Raw genomic sequence first — 23,781 nt, 5'->3', positions numbered from 1 at the left:
CAGCAGTTTAGCGCCGCCTGCAGCCCAGGGCATGATCCTGGAGACCCTGGATGGAGTCCCACATCAGGCTCTCTGCATGGAGCCTGCTTCTCCCTCTGCCTGTGTCTCTGCCTCTCTCTCTCTGTCTCTATGAGTAAATAAATAAAATCTTAAAAAAAAAACAAAAAACAGAGTAGGTATACAAGCCTGTTTAGAGGTGATGGAATCAATAATTTCATTACTTTTGTATGTCGGGGGGCTATGCCGAATGCCTAGAGCCCCTGCACAGAGGGGTACCTGATGCATTTCATTTTTACTCCTGCCTCTATCTTTCCAATGCCTCAAAGCATGCCTCTCCCCACTACACCTGCATCAACATAGTTCATCATTCAGGTTGTTCCTGTTAGTGCTCCAGGGCTGGGAGCAGTAGACTTCAACCCTTTGGTAGATCCCAAAGCCCTTGACTTCTAAGTTAGTGGCTTCCCTTGGCTTCTTTGGAGAATCCTCATCAGGGCTGGGAATCTGCCTCTCGGCTGCTCACTGGGCTCTGGGTGAATCAGCGGTTCCTCTTGAGGAATGTTGTTGTCCCTGATGTATGCCCATTAAAGTAACACTGTGGGTTATACATTTCTACCAATGGGCTCTTCAGGTCCAGTATTTTTCATATTGGTAAACTGTTAATAAATAGATCTAGTTTAAAACAGTAGCAGGTGTGAGTGGGTAGTTTGTGATGTATCTAATCCGTATCCTGTTTTCAGATGGTGTCTGAGCTAAGAGAGCATCTCCTGAGACACCTACAGGGTATAGAAAGAAGAAAATTGAACAGATGGTTCTGGACTACATTTCAAAACTGGTTGGTTTTGCTTTTTGTTCTCTGTCCTGCATTGCCCCAGCCCCCCTAGTATGTAGCTCCCAGTTTTTGGCTCAGTATGTTTTTCAGATTAGGTTTTTGCAGATTTTCTGTCCTCAAACCACTGTGTTTGGTGCTATAGATTGAACAAAGGGAAAAAAGAACCAAAAAACAAGGGGGACTTGGTTATGAAAGTGGTTTATTACACTCCCTTCAAATAGTGATCTATATGTTCACGGAAGCATGGAGCTGTGATGAGCTCAGCATGGTTGCCAAATGCTCACGTGCCTCTTAGCAACTTTCAGCTCCTTATTAAACTATCAGTAATGATTTCTATACATGGAGGCTGGTGAAGACATGAGAGAACTTGAACTGAAATTCTTAATGAGTGCCAACAGCCCAATTAGGCCAGATTCTTGCTTAATTGTGTAAATACTACCACATTAGAGTCTGCTGGTGAGATTGGTAGCTCATCCACCAGGTAGCCACCTGTTGGAATTGTGTGATCCCAATTAATAGCACCAGTCCATGTATAAACAGAAATGCTATGGCTAGACCGATTTTGAGGTGGTCTTGAGTCTCTCAGAAAGCATATGGAGCTGAGGCCTGACCCTACTTAGAAGCTAGAAATAATATGCTAGACAATTTCCTAAAGTATTTAAATTCATAGAAAGAGAAAGAACACTCCATTCCTCCCATTTGGGGTAAGACCAGTATGCAAATGACCAATGTGTGAACATACGTTTTTGCATTAAACTCTGGAAGATTAAATGTATTAGATATGGCCCTGGCTGGATTTCATGTTTAATTTTAAAGTTTTCTGCCTTTATTACAGTCATTAGTGTCTGTTTTTAAACAATATGTTTAGAATTTCACAATTTTTAATACATTAGGAGAGGTTGGTATTCTCACAAATTGATGTTTACAAGTGAGGCATTGAAACTTCCCTAAATAATAATTCTTCGTAGTAGAACCGTACCGAGGAGCTCACCTTATGAATGTGGCCTTTATCTTCTCCATGCTGGTATTAACTTGCTTTCCCTGTCCCTTAATAACACAAGTATTTAACATGTCCACCACCTTTCTTTCTGTTGACTTTAAATTTCACTTTGCAAAGTGTTAAAGATTTTTGTTCACGCATCATTCTTCCCTGTAGCTAAACCCATAAAAGTTTTAACACTAGTCTGTATTAACCACTAGAAGCAATGCGACCAGAAGTGGTAGAGATGTAGCCCCAGAAAACTCAGTACCCTGATTTCCTGACTTAGCAGTGACTGATGGAGGCCAGATGTGCGTGCTCCTGCCCAGCAGCAAGCAGCCATGTCCCCTGGTCCTCACAGGAGAGTGGCCCGACAGGCTTTCTGAAACAAATGCAAGAAGTTGCTGCAGCACGAGACTTCAGCCAAAGAGACACAGAGAATCTGTGTCGTTGAGAACTAATTATTTTTATCTGTGCCTATATGGAGATCCTTTCTGATTTGCCCCCTGGCCTTGGCTACACTTGCAGGACATGGGATCCATGGCTGGTGACAGCCCCAGGGAGACTGCTCTGTTGCTGACAAACTAGTCAAATGCATGACCCAGACTTGAAACTGGTCGCACTCCATAGTTGATGCTCGGGACCTCCATTCTGTTCTGTGTCTCCTTTCTCCTCATTGTCAGCTGTGGGCCTGTGTCATGGAACAGTCCAAGAGCAAATCCAGTTGTACTTGGCCTTCACTGCTGGCAGAGGGCCTGTGACCGAGGGCCTGTTGACCAGGCTGGGGAAGCTCAGCTGGGGCACTGCCTGCATAGACAGAAGGGACTCTGTTAGGCTCTGGTGCACATTTTCAGTCTTTCCATTTTGGATTCCACAACCTCTGAATTGGCTGCAGAAAGGCTGGTTCTGTGTCCAGGCGCAAGCTGAATGCCAGCCACCCTGAACATGCCTGTCAGGCCTGTGGAGGGCTCGCTGTAGGGACCCCGGAGGGAGAGGGAACGGGCAAAGGTTAACAGACTGTCTTTATCCTCCAGCTGGATCTCATTTGCCAAATACTAGAAACCAGCTGGAGGACACATCATCTTCACCCCTGGGTTCTCCACTTGTACGCAAGTATTTCTCATTCTCTTTTATCAAGGTGTACAAAGGGCTAAAACAACTCTAATTGCTGCCCATTTTGGCAAAGCTTTTTCAGAAGTTAACAACTGAAAACAGTTGTCACCAGCCCTGACACTGTCTTAGTTCTGTACTCATCATTTAAAGGAGTGGCCCAGTTACTTTACAGGTCCTCTTTCCCTGGCATATGGTTGATGGGGAGGAGGGGCACGTGATCTCAGGACTGCAGGGAAGGGGAATTTAGGTTAATACAATTTATCATTTATGCGCCTACTGTCTGGTTAGATTCTAGGCATTAGGCTGATGGTTGCCATCATACTCATGAAGCTTTCAGCAGGGCCTAGCCTTTCATAATTAGCATGAATTCCATCTCTATGTGCTATTCAGAGCCACTGCTTAGACAAACGGAGTTTTAGAGATGAACCCCTTGGCTGATGGCGATTCTGTTGTTTTTACCTGTCAGCAGGCGGGCCAGTGCTGCTGAATTTACAGTCTTTCACATCATGACCAGGATTCTGGAAGCTACCATGAGTTTGTTTTTACCTCTGCCTCCTGGTAAGTCTTGGCTCTTTTGTCCTTTGTTGTAAGAAATGTGTTCTTTCTTCTTCACCATGGTCCCCAGATTTTGGCAACATTACTGATTTAAGGATGAGACTTTCTGTGTTTGAGAAATTGTGTGTCTGGTGTCAGTGTGAGAGATGGGCCTGACGTTGGTCTCTGCAGACCAAATCACCCCTCATTATTAAATTATACTGTGACTTGTCACTAACTTCAGGGAGCTGAAGCTGGTCTCTATGCAGCTTGCAAGGATATTTTGAACCAGTGGAGCTGATTCAGGGAGATCTTTCCCTGATGTCTGCAGGCTTAGTTTATCTGATTGAGAAAGTTAACACTCAGGAGGAAGTGGGTCTGGCTGTTAGAAAATAGCTGATTTTTATGTGCTAAGAAGCTAAAAATCACCCTTAGGATTTTGAAACAGGACCAAGTCAGGCCTCAAAACACCCTTGGCACATGTATGTAGTCATTTATTTGATTGGTCATTTGTTCACTCAATAAACAAACATTGGTTGATTTTTTTTTATTACATTCCATATACTGTGCTAGAAAGTAGAGCAGTTACAAAAGTAACAGAAATCTAGTTGGTAACATGTATTCATTTTAAGAAACAATAAGCTCCTGTCTGCCTTGTGTTCATTACATATATATTCTTTTTTTTTTTAAGATTTTATTTATTTATTTACAGAGAAAGAATGCATAAGCAGGTGGAACAGCAGGAAGAGGGAGAGGGAGAAGAAGGCTTCCTGCTGAGCAGAGAGCCCATCACTGGGATCATGACCTGAGCCAAAGGCAGATGCTTAATGGACTGAGCCACCCAGATGCCCCCATTATGTACATATTCTGATGAGTGCTAAACTTTATGATAACTATCACTACATAATGTTTATCAGCCAACTTAATTTAACTTACTCATATACATTTATCCCATCATCTATCAGTAATTCATTCCTTTACTCATTTTTAAGTCAACATGTAGATGGTGCCCATTTTGTGCCAGTTACTATACTAAGTACTTTACATAAATGAGCCCATTCCATTTTCATAACAGTCCTAAGTAGGAGCTTAAATTGGACCACATTAAATTGCCAATACCCAACCAGTTTTTGACCAACAAAAAAGGCACTTTCATATAGTTCCACTTAATATTATTCCCACTTTATAGAAATTGAGGCATAGGAAGGTTAAGTAACTTGCCTAATAGACACACAGCTATTAAGCAACAGAGCCAGTGTTCAAATCCAGGAAGTTGAGCTCCAGAATCTGTGCTTTTACTACTATTCTGTGCTTGCCTCTTGAATTTTATATTTCATTTGAATTGGTTGATGCTAAAACATTGACAGTTTATTGGCCCAGAAATCCCCACAGCATGTTTCAGCCTGTCTGCATTTATGATACATCTGATTCAGTTTGGAATTCTTCATGCTTTCTCTATCCAACATATGCCTTATCTTATAAGATCTGCTGATATTGGAGGTACAAAAAGGGTTTCCTTTGATTTTTTAGGGATCCGAAAGTGACCATTCATGAGAAGAATGGATGACTTTAAATTATCCCAATAGAATAGGAATTTCAAGGTGCCCTCTAGAAAGAGTTAAGGGATTTCATGAAAAACTATGTATGGTTTTCTGGCTTCAACTCTTAATTATTTGTCATTAACACAAAAGAGTTGGTAGGGGCATGGATTCATGCTTTGAGATTTGTTCACCATGGATGTTCAAGCCTCTTTTGTAAATAAATGAAAGTGACTTAGTGGGGACAATATTATATCTGGGAGATCATAAAACTTTACTTTCTATGGAACATCAGGGACATGTAAGGAGGGAAAACATGGAAAAGTGTTATCCATAGTGATTAAGAATTATTATGAGTAGACTTTATGGTTTGTTTCCATGTGTCAGGTAAGGAAGAGCAGTATCTCTCCTTTTCTCTTAAATGTTTGTTTCCTTCATGTGACCTGGAAAGAGAGGTGAAGTGACACTGGATCACATGGGTGTACATGTGTGTGTGTAAATACAGGGTGTTTTTTTCATGTACTTGTGTATATAGGCTTGCTCTCCAAGCCTGCTGGACTTGTGAGAACTGTTTGAGTTCCAAGAGCTGGAAACTTGTAACCCAGTTGTTTAAGAAATAAGGAGAATGCGGACCATGAAAAAGTCATGGTTTCAAGGTGGAGCATTTGTAGTTTAAATGGGACCTGTGTTCCCCCCATGGGCTAGAGGAGGTCAGGAGCCCTGGCGGAGATGAGAACTAGAGTTGGCTGGAAAAGCTCTGTTTTGAAGCTGATGCCTGCTTATGCGTGCGCTCTCTCTCTCTCTCTCTCTCTGTTAGCCAATTTGCTCTGTTGCTTGGAGCTGACCCAAAGCCAAGAACGGACTGTTGGATGTGGAGCTGTGCCCTAGGGATAAAGGATGAAGGATCATCAGGGATCTTTAGGACATGGACACAGGTCTAGAGAAGGAATTCTGAATCCAAGAAATCTATAGGAACCTAATGAACTTTTCTTCAGAACAGATTTCATAACTTTTTCTAATCTTGGGAAGAATGTCCAAATCCACTTGAAAAATCTCATGTTATTGGTTACTGAGTAAAATCACTATTTTTTTTTCTTTTTTTTTTTTTTTTTTTTTTTGATTCAGGGAGGCCAGAGTGGAGTCATCCTGTTGTCAGCCCCTTAACATCTGCTTGTGGGCAGAGCCTGCACTTTATCTGACCCTTGATGTGGCCAAGGACTTAGGACTTAGGACTCAGTCTCTCACTGCTCATGATTCATGTGTTCAGAGAGACAGAGAAAACTCCACGATTGTTCTGAACTCAAATTCCAGCTCTTTGGGCATCATGTCTTTGTCATGTAAGCTCCTAAGATTAGGCTGTGATCCATTGTCATTCCCTACCCACACCCCATCAGTTTCCATGTCTGGACCCATTGCCACATGCTTCTAATCCCTTTCCTTCTCCTTCACTGTCAATGCCCCCATCACCCCTGGTGCAGGTTCATGCAGTGGCCTGCCAACACCGACAGCTTACACACCTCTTGCAGCAATCTGTTGATACTCCAGTCCATTCTTTGCCTGTTGCCGTTTTAATATTCCAAGAGCAAAACTCAGACCCTTTTTCCATCTTGCTCAAAAGCTTTCAGTGTACCTCCCCAAAGTCTTCTAAATAAGAGATTCCTTTCTGTCATTCAGCATTCAATCCCTGTCATGCACACTCAGAGCACCCTGCACTTTTCTTTCATAAAACTGGTCACTTTTAAAGATTTTATTCATTGTTGGAAGAAAGAAGGGGGAAGGGCAGAGGGAGAGAGAGCCTCAAACACACTCCACATTGAGCTTGGAGCCCCATGCAGGGCTCAGTCCCACAACCCTGAGATCATGACCTGAGCCGAAATCCAGAGTCAGATGCTTAACCAACTGAGCCACCCAGGTGCCCCAAACTGGTCACATTTTTAAAAACATATATGTTTGTAAATCTTTGATTGTCTTCCCAGCAGCCTGGGAGGTGGATGGGAGCAGTAGTGGTGTCTGTTTTGCTCATTATTGTACACCCAGCTGCTTGTCTGGTGTCTGGAAGGGATTTGTTAAATAAATTAGCCATTCCAACCTACCTCCTACCATCCCTCTTATATACCTGATTCCAACTCAGCTGGGTCATTCGATACTTTCTGAATATGTTCCATACTTCCTCACCTTTGGGCCTCTGTCCATATTGTCCCATTAACCCAGCTACCAATTTTTGGGGGCAAGATAATGTCATGGCTAAGAGCCTAGGCTAAAGTCCCATAGCCTGCATTCAAATTTAGCTCTGCCACTTACTAATTATATGATCCCAGGCCTTTCTTAGCTCCTGTGAATCTTGGTTTCCCCATTTATAAAGTGGGAATCAGGCAGTTCCCACATCATAGTGTTGTATGAGGATCAGGTTAGCCAGTGCAGAGATTGAAGGCCTTGCTACATGTTTGCTCTTGGTCACCATTGTGCTACCCCATTGCTAGACTCTTTTTTTTTTTTTTTTTTTTTTTTTTGTGCTAGACTTTTCATAGACCGAGGGCTGGTTCTCCAGGCAGTCCTGTGGAAAAGATACTGGTGGCTCCATTTTAGGGATGAGGAAATGGAGGCTCACAAAGTTTTAGCTGGTAAGCAACAGCAGGATTCTAGTGCAGATCTGCTCAGGGCAAAGTGGCTTTTTCAACTGCCTCCACTTTGTATGTTCTCTGGCCTCATTTCCACCCCCAGGAATTGCATTTACCCTACAAAGCTCCCCTCATGTGCTATCTTTTCTGAGAGGGCTTTTCTGATTGTTTCCTGGACCCATATCTTCTCCCATTGATATGGTTTTTATTGTTTATTATTAATAGTGTGCTTAGAACTCTGGATTTCTGAGCGTTTGAATAGCCCTCCCCATAAGACTTAGGTTTGAGGGAGTTGCCTTCCTCTCTTGAATTCCTATAGATTTGCTATCTGACCATATTATTTAGATTTTTCTTGTTTATAATTTAGTTCAAGTAGACCCCAAAAGCCTTTCTTTAGGGCATACCCAGAGATCAAGCATATAGACTGTCCCCGACTGGTTCAAAATTTTTCCACTTCAGCAAAGTGTGGTCCCTGTTAATCAGCCTTTTAGCCTGGGCATAGAGTTTGAAGGTCTTCTGTTAATTGTTCTCTTTTGCCATCTTACTGTAGAATTGCAAACCTGTCACACTGTACAACTGTTTTTCATCGAGCAGGCCTTGCACTCTTTTTGCCAAAGAAGGGACACAAAGTGAAGGACATGCCTGCTTGTTGGGAACTTACCATAGACCCAGCACAGTACTTAGTCACGATAACACAAAGAAGGAGACTTGGACCTTGTCTTCAAGAAGCATTTATTAGGGACGCCTGGGTGGCTCAGTGGTTGAGCATCTGCCTTCGGCCCAGGTCATGATCCTAGAGACCCGGGATTGAGTCCCACATTAGGCTCCCTGCATGGAGCCTGCTTCTCCCTCTGCCTGTGTCTCTGCCTCTCTCTGTGTCTCTCATGAATAAATAAATAACATCTTTAAAAAAAAAAAGCATTTATTAGGAACACCTGGGTGGCTCAGTGGTTGAGCATCTACCTTTGGCTCAGGGTGTGGTCCTGGGGTCCTGGGATCGAGTCCCACATCGGGCTCCCCACAGGGATCCTGCTTCTCCCTCTGCCTATGTCTCTCTCTCTCTCTGTGTCTCTCATGAATAAATAAATAAAATCTTTTAAAAAAATCAAAAGAAGCAGCATTTATTAGATTCTAGGTGTCAAGGCACTGAGCTGAGGGCTTTATTACTATCCTTGAATTCACTCCCTATAGAAGGCTGGCTGACCATGCGTACTACCCCCCCACCCCCACCCCCGGTCTCTCATCTAGGTTTTCATACTCTGCACACGATCCTTGGCGTCCACTGTCTCCCTTTGCATAACCTGCTGCATTACATTGACAGTGGGGTGTTGCTGCTCACTGAAACAGCTGTCATACGGCTCATGAAAGGTAAGAGGCTCTGAGTTCGCCACAGGGCCAGCGCCAGTCCAAGCCCCTTCCCGGCTGGCTTCCCGGGTGTGCACCCCGTGCAATCACACAGGGCCCTGCTGCCCTCGGGGATGCCCCACGTTCAGCTGCATGCTTGGCATTACATCTTAAAATTTGTAATATTGGAACAGGTCGGGGGGGGTGTCCTCATTTGTCTTCTGCAATGGACCCCAAAAATTACGCAGCCTGTCCTGCTGAGTACAGTTCATTTCCGGTAACCAGCCTTCGGCTAATTTAAAGTAGACTTTCAAGAGGCCCCAACGGGCTCCTTGATCCACACACAGCTATTGCATTCCTTTTCTGTACATGAGGGCACTTGAGGATAGGAGCCTCCAAAGGCTTGTTTCTCCAGAAAATGTCATGGAATGGCTTACTTTCAGCTGATTAACTCCGTCATCTCAGACTGGAAATGCAAGAAAAATTGAGAGAGTTAGCACTCATGTGAGTTTGGACTCGAAGGTCTCGAGTCTAATCACTTGCTGAAATTACTCACTGGGTAGCTTACAGATGTGTTGGGGTAACATACTTTAAAGTATTTGCTGTTGCCCAAGGTGCCTTCTGTTTTAGTACAATTGTTTTGTGACCGGCAGCCTCAGAACCCTGTCCCACATAAAAAGCACGTCAGTAGAGGAAAGCCCTTTAATTCAGAGACACAAACTAAAAATTTCAAGCTATTGTTAGACTTAGCCTGAGAATTCAGGGTGGGGAACGTGTGTTATCAGAATGAACCATCGAAGTATTATTCGCTTGCTCAGATATCAAAATGGAGATTTGTTCTTTTTGCCAATCTAACTTTTTTGTAGATCTGGACAATTCCGAGAACAATGAAAAACTAAAATTCAGCATCATTGTGCGGCTTCCCCCGGTAATCCTGACTTCTCTCTTATTCTCTCCATAAGCCTTGGTGTAAACCTCCTTAGTTTCTTCTTGCAAAGGGAGCATTTACTTGTTTTGGGCTAAAGTCAATTGAATTGTTTCACTTTTCGGTCCTTTCCAAGAAATCCCATGCATCTCCGCCCCGCCGGCCGTTCCCTGCTGCGCCCAGAAAGTGCTTGTACTGCCCCTGGCCTGGAGTGCCTGGCACGGCCTGCCTAGAACATTTAGCCAGTTTCTCCCTCTTAGGAAACCACACTAATATTTACATCTGTGAGCCTGTGGGGAGGGAGAGGGGAAACATGTGCTTCAGACCTTTAAACTGATAAGAAATTTAAATACAGGTGAGGTCAGAAGGTTCTGGAACTGCATTTCCCCCCACTGCCATTTCTACCACAGCAGGAAAACATTCCCAGGTTGAAGGAAGAATGAGAAACATGAGAGAAAGGCTTGTCCAGACACTCCTTGTTTTTATGGGGGATGTTAGCTCTCCAAGTCAGAACTACTGTGAAAATACAGAATTCCACAGCAAGGTCCTAGAGCCCCAGACTTCGCAGACTTGCTGACCCGAGAGCTCAGCCGGCCCTGCTGTTGACATACCTGGAGCGCCTGTACCTCCGGCTCAGTCCTCCCACGCAGGGATGTCCTTCTGGGCCTCCTCGGTTTCCTTTGTAACACCCCCTCCTCCTCGCAGCTCACTGAAGCCCAGGCAAGGGCAGAAAACAAGGCATATTTTCCATGGCTAGATCTCTCTGGGGAAAATCTCTGAACATTTAGTTTGGTCTCTAAATTTGATTTTTTTTTTTTTTTTTTTTTTTTGCCTCAATCTCGTAGGGAGTTACATTTTTCTGGGCAAGACGTTGGCGAGAACATGCCTACAACCTTTTGTTTCCCAGCAAGATACTGCTTAGAGTTGCAGGTACCCAGTTTTGAAGAATAGCAGATGAACTCCATTTCAGAAAAAGAAATTTGGCAAGATCAGTGTATAAACTACTTTCCTTGGGGTTGAATTGGAGTATTTATTCAAAATTCAGAAGCACACCTCCTAGGAAATGGCCTTTCTTCAAAGGGCCTCTCTTTTATTTTTTAGTTTTTTTTTTTTTTTTAAGATTTTATTTGTTTATTTGACAGAATGAGAGAGCATGTGTGAGCCAACACAAGCAGGAGGAGCGGCAGACAGGAGAGGAAGAAGCAGGCTCCCTGCTGAGCAGGGATGGGGTCCATCCTAGGACCCCAGAATCATGACCTGAGCCCAAGGCAGATGCTTAACCCACTGAGCCACCCAGGCACCCCAAGGGCCTCTCTTTAGACTAACTAGCTACTTTGGAATAATCCTTTTAAAATTATAAGTAGATAAAGGTACACATACTTGATGCCAGTATAAGCTACATTCTCCTCTCTATATTTTTTCCATTCTTTTATTGTTATTCTTGACTTAGTTTTCTTAGTTTTAGATACACAGGAAAATTGAGTGCAAGGTCCAGAGATTCCCAGTACACCCTCTGCCCCTACACATGCATAGCCTCCCCCGTTACCAACATCCCCCACCAGAGCGGTCCATTTGTTACAACTGATAAACCTGCGCTGACGCATCACAATCACCCAAAGTCCGCAGTTAACATTAGGGTTCACTCCCGGTGGTGTTCATTCTATGAATTTGGACAAACGTATAATGCAGTGAGTGGGTCCATCATTATATTATCACACAGAGTATTTTCACTGCCCTAAAAATCCCCCTCTACGTATTTTTCAATTTGCTTAACAGCATATTGGTCAGAAGATCTGTCGACTTTGGGATCATCCTATGAGTTCTAACATCATTTCGCGGAACCATGTGAAGCAACTGCTGCTGAACTATAAGAAACAGGTGAGTCTGTGGGCAAGCACAGCCCACCAGATGTTGTATGGATCCTATTTGCCCATTTCAACATAGCCACAGTCAGCAATTGTAGTGCTTACCACCACCACCACCACCCCTTTTTAAAGTTTGTGCTTGTTTTGGAGAGTCCGCTAATACCAGAAGTGGTTTCCCTTTTAGCCTCAGAGTTCTATGATTGACAAGTCACCAGGCAGTGTGGAGTTTCTGCCTCTGAACTACTTCATTGAAATACTGACAGATATAGAATCTTCCAATCAAGGTAATTGCACTCATCTGTCCTCAGGGCTCTCCTGCTTTTCTCTTGACACATCAGTCCCGATTCGCTTCTGCGTACCCCTTTCTTTCCAGAATACGCCTTACTCATAAGTAGCCCTTACTGCAGCGGGTTTTAATCAGTAACATACAGTTTAGTTCCTGGAGTAAATTACCAAAGGAATAATCACCCGTGAGGGGTGATTAGGGTTGAAGGGTTGAAGAGGGTTGAAGAGGCTCAAAAGCCATTTGGTTGATGTGAATGACCTTTCTTGGGACTTACGTATAATAAATTTTAACAACACATTTTCAGAGTCATGTGTTTTACTCAAATATAAAATAATTACGATTTCAATGAGCTGTAGGCCCAATGTTTTACCATGGCTACATAGTAACTCTTTTCTCCTTATTTCTTCCAGCTCTGTATGCTTTTGAAGGACATGACAACGTGGATGCAAAATTTGTGGAGGAAGCAGCTCTGAAACACACCACAATGCTTTTAGGCTTATAAAAGAGAAAATGCAATTATATCAGCTTCCAGTATTTTAATCTTGCTCATCACCTTGACTTCTGTTGAGACTCCTTTACCAATATTTAAAATTGGTAACCAAAATCAGAATACATTGTTGAACCATCTGAATTTCAGTTTGGTACTTGTTCAGAGAGAACTAAACTGCTGTACCTCATCCCAGTTTTGAAGAGCAGACGAGCAGTCAAGTGTAGAGGAGTGACAAAACAGTCTCAGAAGCATGGACTGTCTCAGTGAGGACCCAGTGGCTTATCTTCCTAATGATTTCATAGGCCAACAGCTAGTTTGTATTGCACTCTGAAATAAAATGTGCTTTAAAAAATGCAGGGAACAGTGCTTAGAAAAACAAAAACGAGATGTGTCGCGGAAGATAACGTACGACAAGTAGAAAAATGAAATGTTACATAAGAACTGTATTTGGAAAGAGGATGCTTTCTAAAGAACTGAATTTGGACCAGGTCAACTCTGCTATTTCCAGTGTGGAATGCTTTGTAACATACAGCAGCGTGTACATACAGTTCTGAGAGTGGGCTTTGTCTTTGTGATGGTTCAGATGGAACTTTATTTAATATGTTAAAGTTTTTTGTATTTATAAAAGTTTGATTTGGTAATATCTTGTCATTAAAAAAAAAAAAAAAAAGAACACTGAAGGTTCTAGCCTGATTCTTGGTTTATGAACCTTGCCTTTTTATTCCAGCCAGAAATCATGAGTTCATGAGCATGTTCCCTCAGAGGCCCCCAGGACATCTAACTAATTCTCCTAGTTTTTTTTTTTTCTTTTTTTTTTCTCTCTTTTTAAAAGATTTTATTTATTTGAGAGAGAAGAGAAAGAGCACACAAGCAGGGGGGAGGGGCAGAGGGAGAAGGAGAAGCAGACTCCCCGCTGAGCAGGGAGCCTGATGGGGCTCCATCCCAGGACCCCGGGATCATGACCTGAGCTGAAGGCAGATGCTTATCCCACTGAGCCACCCAGGTGCCCTTTCTCTCTCTTTTATAATGACTTAATTCTGACCAATAACAATAGTTGCTTGCCTGGGGTCAGCCAGGCCCTTTGCTTTTCTATCTTTACACTGTTTCTTACAGTGAACTTGTGAAATTGTAATGATTATAAATATCACTAGCTGGTAAAATAATTCAGCTTCTTTTCTAAAATCATGCTTGTGTTCCAAAAATTGCCCTCTCCTATGAATTTCCCTTTTTGGTCAAATATTTAGTTGTCACAGAGACCCCAAATCCTGAAGTCCTGTCAGCATGTTAGACTCTTCCTCTTGGAAGATCATTATTTTCCCCTCCCTACCCTTTCATACTTGGAGTTGTTTCGGTGTCTTTCTGAAGTCTGAGTCATCGGACTCACGTTGATACTGGTCCTGCCACCACTCTGCTCATAGCCATTCATTTCCGGATAAGATGCCAACTCCCTGACACTCAGTGTTTCCTAAATCCCAGCCTTACACACTCCCCCAACATGAACACGCTGTTTCAGCCAGGCCAGTTCTCTGGGCCCTGAGCACCTTTTTCTTCCAAGCCTTGCTTTAGGCTACTTCCCTCACCTGGAATCCCCTCCCCACTTATTAAAATCTTATTTATGTTTAAGGGCCAGATAAATAAGTCCATCTCTGACCGTGATCCCTGGCTATTCCCACACACAGTGACAGCTTCCCCTTCTGAACCAGTAGCACATGCTATAATATTTAAACATCCATCCCTTTGTGTCAAAAAATTGTATTTCCATTCTTAAGTTGTTCCTACAGGTATATTTTTTTGATTACTAATGCAATTAATAATTCCTACAACATAGGAGCTCTAAGTGTGCAGTATTTCTTTGTGTTGACCACACAGTATTATCATAGGCACTTTGCTTTATAAAGCCTTATATAAAACCACCAAATTAGATTAGATTCAGGACTGATTTGTAGGCTGAGAATGAGATTAAATTCCATTCTGGTAGGATGGGGGCTTGGAAAAGATTTTATTTCCATTTAGAGAAAGAAGAAAAATAAGGAATGTAGTATTTTTCATTTCCAGAATTATGACACAAAATCCATACCTGACACCAGTTTGAAGTATGGTTTGAAATATTAATGAAGTAAAATCAGTTTTCAAATCTTGTGTATTTTCATAGATGGGAAAATATAAAAACAGAATTAGGAAAATGTACTTGGGTGAAATGCAATAAAACCAGAGTAATGAAATAAGTGGAACTGGCCTCATTTTCAGCTCTGCCACATGCAAAGCTGTGTTTTCATTGCAATTTTTAAAAATCTGGAATCAGAACTTAATAACAGGCTTGTTTGTATATAATGTGAAAAATCTAGATTTAGAAGAAAGATAAATTAGGGCATAATTATTTTTGCAGCTAAAGGATTCTTGTAAAAAGAATTATCACGATGTAACTTTAAAAAGGACAAGCTTCCACACGGCTTTTTATTTGATTTACATTACCAACATGAACTTCAAATGCATCTATTTAACAAAGTGAATTATAACCCCCGTGATACTTGGGATACATTCCTTTTCAAACATTTTATCTTTCTCTTTCAAGGGAGTATATTGAATAGTGTTTGCTTTTTTTCTTCAATAAACAAAAACCACTCTGCCAATTCAGTAAAAATTGATTTATTTTTCTTGCATTTTTATAGCACTTGGACTACTATATAGTTTTGAAAGTCAATATATAGAGTGAAAAAGGAAAAAATGAACAATACAGATATATGCTTTGACATAGTTGTAGGAAAATTCTATGTCTTACTTAATATCGTGTAAAATATAGTAGCTGATGAGTGTAAAAGGAACCCATGCTGTTTGCCATTGTTGGTTGACTGGGATGCCATATTTGTCTGTAATTTAGAGCTATTCTGCTGATACTTTCCAGCTGTGCATCTGAGGAAGTGTGGCTGAAGTGTTTCCTTTAGAAGCCCAGATTGGTTCACACGCTCAGATTTCAATCGGCTTTGGAACAGGTTTCCTTATGTGCCTCATATTGGCCCCTTGTTCACTGGGCTTGAAAGGAGCCAAAGCGCCATACGGTTTTGGCAAAGGAAGAGCGGCCTCTGCCTCTGGGATGTAGGCATTTGGACGTGGCTCTGCAGTTGTGTAAACACCGTTGGGGAGTTGGCGGTTGTCTGATACCAAGAACTCCTGCAAAGAATGATTTTTCCTTTTTAGTTTCCTGAAAACAGTAATGAAATCCCTTCATCCTTAGGGCCCAGCAGACACAGCTGCATCTGAGCAGCCTTACGCTGTGCTGGCTGGTATTTTCCCCCAGGGATGGGAGGGTATGAGGGTGGAGTCACTAAACACACACACACACACACACACACACACACCACACACTGTGTCTCATCGGCATGACCCTTGTTGCTCATGCATCACTCTGTTCCTGGAATTGGGTTTATCATAGACTGGCTGGTGGGTCCTAAATTCACTGTATTTCAACTTCAATATCTTTCATCAAGCACTAATTATTTCCATATTTTTGAAAAAGGCTGGAGTAAGTCATCGGTGAGCAAATGTTACAAAGGAGGAAATAAGGATAAAGTAGAACCAGAGGAGAGAAGTGGTGAGCAGCTTGCTTTGAACCTCCAGGTCCTCAGAATTGTGCCTGTGCTTCTGGAGAATAGAGGAATTTCTTCTAGCGTTAAAAAGCACTCTAAGCAATGGAGACAGGTAAATGACAGTGGGGACAGGTAAAATCGGAATGCCCTCAAAAACACAGCCTCAGGCACTGTGGAAATTATAAACCCGACCCTACTTTCAGGTATTCCTAGCACATATTTGGAAAGCATGTTTTCTTGGGTTAGGGGTGAAGAGCGATCCTTTGGGGGGGTATCTACTTGACGGTCTGAGAGTGAGCCGTAGGTTCCCAGGATGTGGTCTTCTTAGGAAGATGCCTAATTCCATTGTAAGAATGTCATGGGGTGGGCAGGACTGGGCCCCTGAAGGGCAGGGGCAGTCTGTGTTAGGCCTACACGGGGGCCCGTGGCAGGAGAAGAAGCTGTGACCTTGAGGCCTATGACGCACACGAAGCAGAAGAGGCTGGAGGCCTCACAATGTGCTCCAGTGGCCCCAGTAGCCAGATGTGGGCTGAGGAGGGACGCAAGCAAGGACAGAGACTGAAGACCGTTGGACAGAACCAGTGCCAGCCTGGCCGCTGTCCTGCCAACGGGAGTCCATGGTGTTCAGCCACACAGGCCACGATGAAGGGCTGTGCGCTGGGACTTGGCGCTCGGTGAGCGTTTTCTGGAGAATATCATGCACTTTGGAGTATTATTTTGCCCTGTCTACATCCTCTCTTAGAACTCCTTTCTAATGATCGTCAGAACTAAGTGTGTGGTAGAGTGGGACATTTTTCATACATTTTGGGAGGACCCAAATCCCAGAACACAGCCCTTCCTAGCACACTTTACAAATGCAACACAGAAGACCAAGCTTACCCGAGACTTCTCAGCGACGGCCAAGGCATACATTTCTTCATCTCGGAGTATCTTCAACCATTCTGTCTCGATGTCTTTATTGAGTGGCAGGCCCTTTTCTATCCTGGAATTGCAAGAGAAAATGAAGTCTTCTTTCTCCCTGACTTCCTTTTGGAGTTCAATGGCCAGAGCTTGCTTCATGGACAGCTCAGCAACAAGAGCCATCATCTGTTCCGTAGCATCTTTGATCTTCTTCCGGTAGCCATTCATCTAGAATGAAAGAGCCCAAAGCTTAGACTATATATATTCCATGAAGAGTCAAGAAAATGGCAGGCTGAGAGCTGTCTAGAACGGTGAGGTGTGTGTGTGGGGGGGGGGCGGCGGCGGGCATTCTTGCCTGAAGGAGGGAGAGCCTAAGTGGGAATTCAGAGAAAATAAGAACTAGGAGAGATCTCAGAGATTGAGCCCAATTCCCTGGCTGTGTAAGTAAGGAGAAAAACACATCTGTTCATTGAACTATGGAGTTCCAAGTGGATAGGTAACATTGAGGGGAATAGTCCCTTTATTTTTAAGAGGTGAGAAGAAGAAAAGGACAGGATATTTTTGATGTCTAAGTTCTGGCCTAAGATTGCCATGTTTTTAATTTGTCACTTATCCAGCGGAAAAAAATCTGGTAGAACAAAAACTATACTTAAAAAATACTCATCATCATTGGGCAGCCCAGGTGGCTCAGTGGTTTAGCACCACCTTCGGCCCAGGGCCTGGTCCTGGAGACCCGGGATTGAGTCCCACATAGGGCTCCCTGTGTGGAGCCTGCTTCTCCCTCTGCCTGTGTCTCTGCCTCTCTCTCTGTGTCTCATGAATAAATAAATAAAATCTTAAAAAAAAAAAAAACTCATCACCTATGCAGAGGTCCCGCATCTGAAGTGATTTTTAATGGAAAATATCGTACCTCATTGTGGTTGCACTATTGATCATAATTCCTGGGATGTATCTTTATTAGGTCATGAGCAAGCATGAACTGAACCGGGGAAAATCTGGTCAGTCATTTGAAATGAAATGTTCCTTGTTCTACACGTATGTTTACCATTTCACATCAGGTGGTTATCATCAAAGACTTAAAAGATCAGGCTAAGTAGAACATAGCACGATTAAAACAATATTTGTTGAATGAAGGAATTAACGAATTCTATCTTAATCCTCCAGCCTTTTGAGCCAGGGTACACTGAGAAGCCATTTGCTTCTAGGAAAGATGAGAGCCTGGAGATCTGCATTCTTGTTGAGTCCCCACAAGGGGCTAGGCCACTTCTTACCTAGTGAATGCTTAAAACAACTTAAGCTAATGTCACATCCCTGTCACAGATTAGAAGACTTGGTCATTAAAATCCTCTCTGTGTCCTTCTCAAGGTCACTCGCTAGTATTGCTATGTCCCTGACCTGGGATCTGAACCATTCTACCCCTAGTTCTGCCTACTGTGAAGAGGTCATAATGTTGAATGAAAAAACAAAAACAAAACAGGGAGAGAACACCAAAGGTGGGGAAAGGCAGGGGAGATCAACCACTAGGCTAGGACTCCTCTGACGGAAGCCTCCCAGGTAGCAGTCACCACCATTCACATTTCTCTAGCCTTTCGGTTGACTTCCAGACTCTGTTGACCAGCCAGCCCTGGGTGAAAACGAAGGACTTCCCCTAAAGAGAGGGAAGTTCATTTTGCAAAAGGAAGGAAGGCAACATTTAGAGAAACAACATTTAGAGAAAATTAGAGAAATGCTGATTCAGGCAAGTTCATGAGACTAAAGAAGTCTTAACATCTCCTATTTCTGGAGTAAAGTTGTGACCTGTGCAGGAGCCGTGGGACTGGGGGCTCAGTGTGCTAGTGGAAGTCCTCAGAGCAGCCGGGTAAAAGCCAAGGGAAAACGGCAAAGGAGCCTTGAGATTTATAATGATTTTGTTTCTTTAGTGCACCCAAGTGTTTCTGGAATGGGACTGACTGTTCATTCATTCAACAGATTGTTTTTTTTCTTGAGCTTAGTGCACACCAGCTTTAGGGAAATTAAAATCCCCATGCCGTCACGGCGGGATGCTCCAAGGGGCCAGGAGGCCCAGCGAGCAGGGGACCCGGACGGCCCTGTGCGGAGGCCCTGCCTCCCCTGCCTCCCCTGCCTCCCCGAGCTCCCTCCTGCTGACTGCCCCGCTCTAGCACCAGCCTGACGGGTCGCTCTAAAGTAGCAGGCCTCAGATTTTAAACGTCTGAAATTGGGAAGCTCCACATTCAAGGTGTCGCCTTGCTAGTGGGGCCCCGGCAGTGGCTGCCCCCCAAGACTATTAGGCATGGGTGTCGTGTGATTGCTGTTCTCTTGTCATGGTCCCTGGCCGTTTCTGAGTTCTGGCTGGGTTCTGGATTGGGGCCCCTTCCATGCCACCTGCTGGCTAAGTGAGGCCTTCCGATCACAAGGAACTAGAGAGGATTCAACTTGGCACATGAAATATAAGGGTGACAATTTCCATATTTTGAATATGTGAAACTTGTAAACTGTCATCGAAAAGCTTAAGTCTGCCCAGTAAAAAGTGAATCCACTCAGGGAGCAAGATTGAAACTGACTCTGGACAATTTTTTAAGATTCACCTTTACATTTTAAATTTTACATCTTTGTTTCTCTAGTCGTAAAGTCTAATCTCTCCAGTGCTTCTGTCAATGAATAACGCAGTCGGCGGGAAATGAGAGGGGTATAGGATAAGGGACAAGGCAGGGCAGACCTTTTTGGCTAAGAGCAGCGTGTCCTGCTTGTAGGCCTGAGTTTTGCTGCAGAGCCTGTCTGTGAGCCGAGACACCTGTTCATAGATAAAGTCCTTCTCCAGTAACTTCTCCTCCTTCTGGGCCAGCTGTAGTTCCAGCTACAGTTGAAAACAATTTCAATAAAAAGGAAAAAAGTCATGCAAGTCAAAATCTCTCTTAATTAGAGCACTGTTTCTCCCCCTTAATGGGGACAGATTGCTTTTATACAGTTGCCAAGATGGCTCCAGGAAAGTCTTTAGCACTGGCCTAGGTCAAGACTTCCCTTGCCCACCCCCCCCCCCCCCCACCTCCGGATAGCTTTGGGAGGTCTTCCTCCCCTGGTAGAGGATGTCCCTCTCAGGGCCAGCCAGCTTCCATGTTGCCACTCCTCAAATTTCATCCACTGAAGATGCCAAAACTGTCCTTTGGGCTCTGAGACAAAACTGGGCATCTTGAAACCACTCAGGTTTTACTTCTTTTTAGCAAACACTAGAAACAAGCTTAGGTTTAGCTACAGAATTACAAGGAAAGGACTGGATTAGTGGCTAGGACAGTGAGGGATGAGGGACAAGTCTGTCTGCAGAAGCTGGCACAGCACCACACGTAGCTGGGCGCTGACGGACACCATTCTGAGGAAGACCACTTACCGAATCTAGTTTTTTTATCATTTCTTCTTGGGTCATATCCTTCCCTGGAATGAAGCGGATTCTGTTCTCACCGTCAGGATTTATAAATTGTTTCTCCAGGTCCTTTATTCTCTCTGTGCACTGTGAAAACTATTTAAACAAGAAACATTAACTTCAAAACCAACTCTCCTGCTCAGTAAATTTTAAAATTACATAGCCCAAGGTCTTTAAAATCTTTCGGTAGGATCAGTTTGGGGCAAGGTGAAAGAGGAGGACTGTCACCATCCCAGCCGCGGGGACCCGGGGTCGAGCGCCGTGTCCCGTGAAGATGATGCCCGGGACTGCTCTCCGCAGCAAGGCCGAGATCTGGGTCATCAGAGAAAAAGCTGATTTTACCACCAGCCCTCCGTGTTCTGCCGGTGGGATGCTGTGTGGTTGCAGCGCTCAGACTGTACTGACCTGACCTCTTTATTTTAGGTTGTTACGGAGGCCAAAGTAGACAACGTACAAGGCCGGTGACACACTAGACTCCAGCTTAAAACTCTGTTGGAATAGGTTTAATGGCTTCCAGAAGAACAAAGTTCTCAATTATTGGGTCAATCTGGTGTACGGTCTGCAAGGAACTGCTGAACTATTTATATTTTTTTGCTAACCAACCAAGGTAGTGTTTCACAGATCAACTATATTGGTTGAATCAATGAGACTTTGGCGGTAGGTGAAGAAATACGCTAACTCCCAAGCAGGAGGGGCAGTCACACTCAGCCTCACTTCATGGGGAGAGATGTGGAATGCAGTGAAAACCAAGAGTCATCACTTTCAACTTTTTTACAGAAAACCTGTAGAATCTTAGGCAAATCATTTATCATCTCTAAACCTTAGTTGTCATAGGTGGCTCAGTCGGTTAAGTGTCTGCCTTCAGCTCAGGTCATGGTCACAGGGTCCTGCCTTCAGCTCAGGTCATGGTCACAGGTCCACATGGGGCTTCCTACTCAGCAGGGAGCCTGTGCCTCTCCCTCTGCCCCTCCTCCTGCTCATGCACATGCTCCTCTCTCAAAGAAATATATAAAATCTTAAAAGAAAAAAAACAAACCTTAGTCGCTTCAACTGTCAAATGAGAAGATAAGGCCTAATCTAATGCAGTTGATTCACTAAATGAGATAACGCATCTTGAGTACTTTACAACATATTCTAGGGTGATGGGAGTAGAATTTAATTTTTAATTCATGTATTCACCTCCTCCCCCTCACAAAAAGAATTTTAAATGGTGATATAATTATTTTTTTCCTCTTTTATCCCTCTCTCTCAACATTCCTTAGTTGCCCTCAATATGGAGTTAAAGTATACATATATACATAACCAAGCGTAAATACATAATTATGCCATTTATTATTAACAATGCTTCACATTTTCGTTTCTTAATTAGGAAATAAAATAAGGAACAAAAATATGGTGCTTGCTTATCAAAATAGTACCTTGATTGGCCTTATTTCCCTATGGGTCGTTGAGGAAAAACTATATACTTTTTCTTTTTTTTTTTTAATTTTATTTAAATTCCAGTTAGTTAACGCACAGTGCAATATTAGTTTCAGGTGTAGAATTTGGTGATTCAACACTTACATACACCACTCAGTTGAACAAGTGCCCTCCTTAATCCTCATGTTTACTTTTTCTATATAAAATAGTGCGGTGTCCTAAAATAGTTCACGTAATTTCCAAGATCCCTAAAAAGGAGCTATTATTATAGGCACCAGGAAAATGTGACTCATGATCATCCTTGGATTACATTGTGAGACAATTAAAAATTGTTTCAAACAACTGAGGAAATGCAAACCTTAAGGGAATTCTGGAAATGATGCAAAAACTGGGAAGACTTTGGGGAAAAAAACACAAGACACTGCAGCTGTAACAAATAACAGGATGTGACAGGGCTCCAACACGGCAAGGCAGGGTACAAAAATGATTTGCCTAAGGCAAATTTTACATCATGTCCTTCAAAGGGCCCATGTGATTTCTGCTGAGTAGACAAGTAAGTGCAGCTTGAAGACTAATAGGAAACTTTTTTTTCTTTTTCTTTTTTTTTTTTGAGATTTATTTATTTATTTATTCATGACAGACACAGAGAGAAGCAGTTCATAGGCAGAGGGGGAAGCAGGCTCCCTGCGGGGAGACCGATGTGGGACTTGATCCCAGGACCCTGGGATCACGCCCTGGGCTGAAGGCAGATGCTCAACCACGGAGCCAGCCAGGTGCCCTGATAGGAAATTTCAACAGTTCTTAAGCTTAGAACTGACTCTGGCAGGACAGGTAACTGATGCTAATCCCTAGTCCATATGTCTCAATTCGTACGCAGTGAGAATGGAAAAGGCTCAGATCAGACATAAACGCTTCAGTAGTTTCCTCTTGGGTCAACTAAGCTCATATTTCACACCAGATACCTGGTTTTGTATAATGAAATGCCAAGTGCATATGTTTTAAGAACAATGAATTTTATCCATTGACTGGAAGCCCTGATTTGCAATGAACACACACAAAGTGCCTGTACAACAGGGAGAGAAGTTTTCTCTTGTGGATCTTTTTTTTTTTTTTTTTTTTTTTTTTTTTAAACTTTTATTTATTTATGATAGTCACACAGGGAGAGAGAGAGAGAGGCAGAGACACAGGCAGAGGGAGAAGCAGGCTCCGTGCACCGGGAGCCTGACGTGGGATTCGATCCTGGGTCTCCAGGATCACGCCCTGGGCCAAAGGCAGGCGCCAAACCGCTGCGCCACCCAGGGATCCCTCTCTTGTGGATCTTAATGAATTTAGAGTCCTTTTGATCTGCTGGGCATCTTGATAGTGTAGTATGGGCACAGATGGCCCTGAGGCTCTGTTTTGGGAAGGAGCTGGAGAGAGACAAATTATTCTATAAAATCGAGACAAGTGTGGAGTGCCTGGGGGACACTGTGGGGTGGTGGGGCTGCGGAGAGAAGAGGATGAAAGGTGGAAAGGCAAGCAGGTGAAATGGAGCCAGGCTAGGGTGCTGCATGGGCCAACACACGTGGACACTGTTAGCAGTGATGGGGTGGCTGCCCGTAGGGCTCTGCGGGTATGGGTATCTGATACTGAATTTGAGGTTCTTCACATTTCTATAATGTACCCCATCATGCTGTTGCCCCAAATCGTCAATCAGTTCACTAAGGTCTTGCATGAATGGTTCTGTGCAGGTAGGCTGAAGAAGGAGCTGGTCCTGAATCTGCATTGATGGGGCATAGAAGTGAACCAGAAAGTGTGTGTGCCAGTGGCGGGGGGGGGGCTATCCTTCATATGAACCACTCATTGGTAGTAGGAGTCAGACCCACAGGAATCCTGGGGAGGTGACCTTGGAGACCTGAGGGACTCCTGGGAGTGCCAGCCAACCCATCCACATCAGGCTACA

General features: G+C 43.5%; 2 protein-coding genes across 9 annotated transcripts in view; one reads left to right on the top strand and one right to left on the bottom strand.

Annotated features, from left to right (window-relative positions):
- GSAP (gamma-secretase activating protein) overlaps positions 1-13,191 on the top strand; it is an 83,944-nt gene extending 70,753 nt beyond the window's left edge. Inside the window, 9 exon segments of the mRNA XM_038562789.1 lie at positions 738-783; positions 786-832; positions 2,843-2,913; positions 3,388-3,479; positions 8,860-8,979; positions 9,822-9,883; positions 11,657-11,758; positions 11,930-12,029; positions 12,442-13,191. Of these exon segments, the coding sequence (XP_038418717.1) occupies positions 738-783; positions 786-832; positions 2,843-2,913; positions 3,388-3,479; positions 8,860-8,979; positions 9,822-9,883; positions 11,657-11,758; positions 11,930-12,029; positions 12,442-12,533 (732 nt within the window). The 3' untranslated portion in view covers positions 12,534-13,191.
- Positions 13,192-15,151: 1,960 nt separating this feature from the next.
- CCDC146 (coiled-coil domain containing 146) overlaps positions 15,152-23,781 on the bottom strand; it is a 119,202-nt gene continuing 110,572 nt past the window's right edge. For all 8 annotated transcript variants that reach the window (XM_038562783.1, XM_038562784.1, XM_038562786.1 and 5 more), the window contains 4 exons: positions 20,388-20,516; positions 19,722-19,859; positions 16,985-17,233; positions 15,152-15,689 (listed from right to left, as the gene is read on the bottom strand). In XM_038562783.1, coding sequence (XP_038418711.1) covers positions 15,486-15,689; positions 16,985-17,233; positions 19,722-19,859; positions 20,388-20,516 — 720 coding nt within the window. In that variant the 3' untranslated portion in view covers positions 15,152-15,485. The remainder of the gene's footprint in view (positions 15,690-16,984; positions 17,234-19,721; positions 19,860-20,387; positions 20,517-23,781) is intronic.

Source organism: Canis lupus, chromosome 18 (assembly GCF_011100685.1).
Source record: "Canis lupus familiaris isolate Mischka breed German Shepherd chromosome 18, alternate assembly UU_Cfam_GSD_1.0, whole genome shotgun sequence".
NCBI lineage: Eukaryota > Metazoa > Chordata > Mammalia > Carnivora > Canidae > Canis > Canis lupus.
The sequence above is the reverse complement of the archived record's forward strand: the minus strand, read 5'-3'. Positions and strand labels throughout refer to the sequence as shown.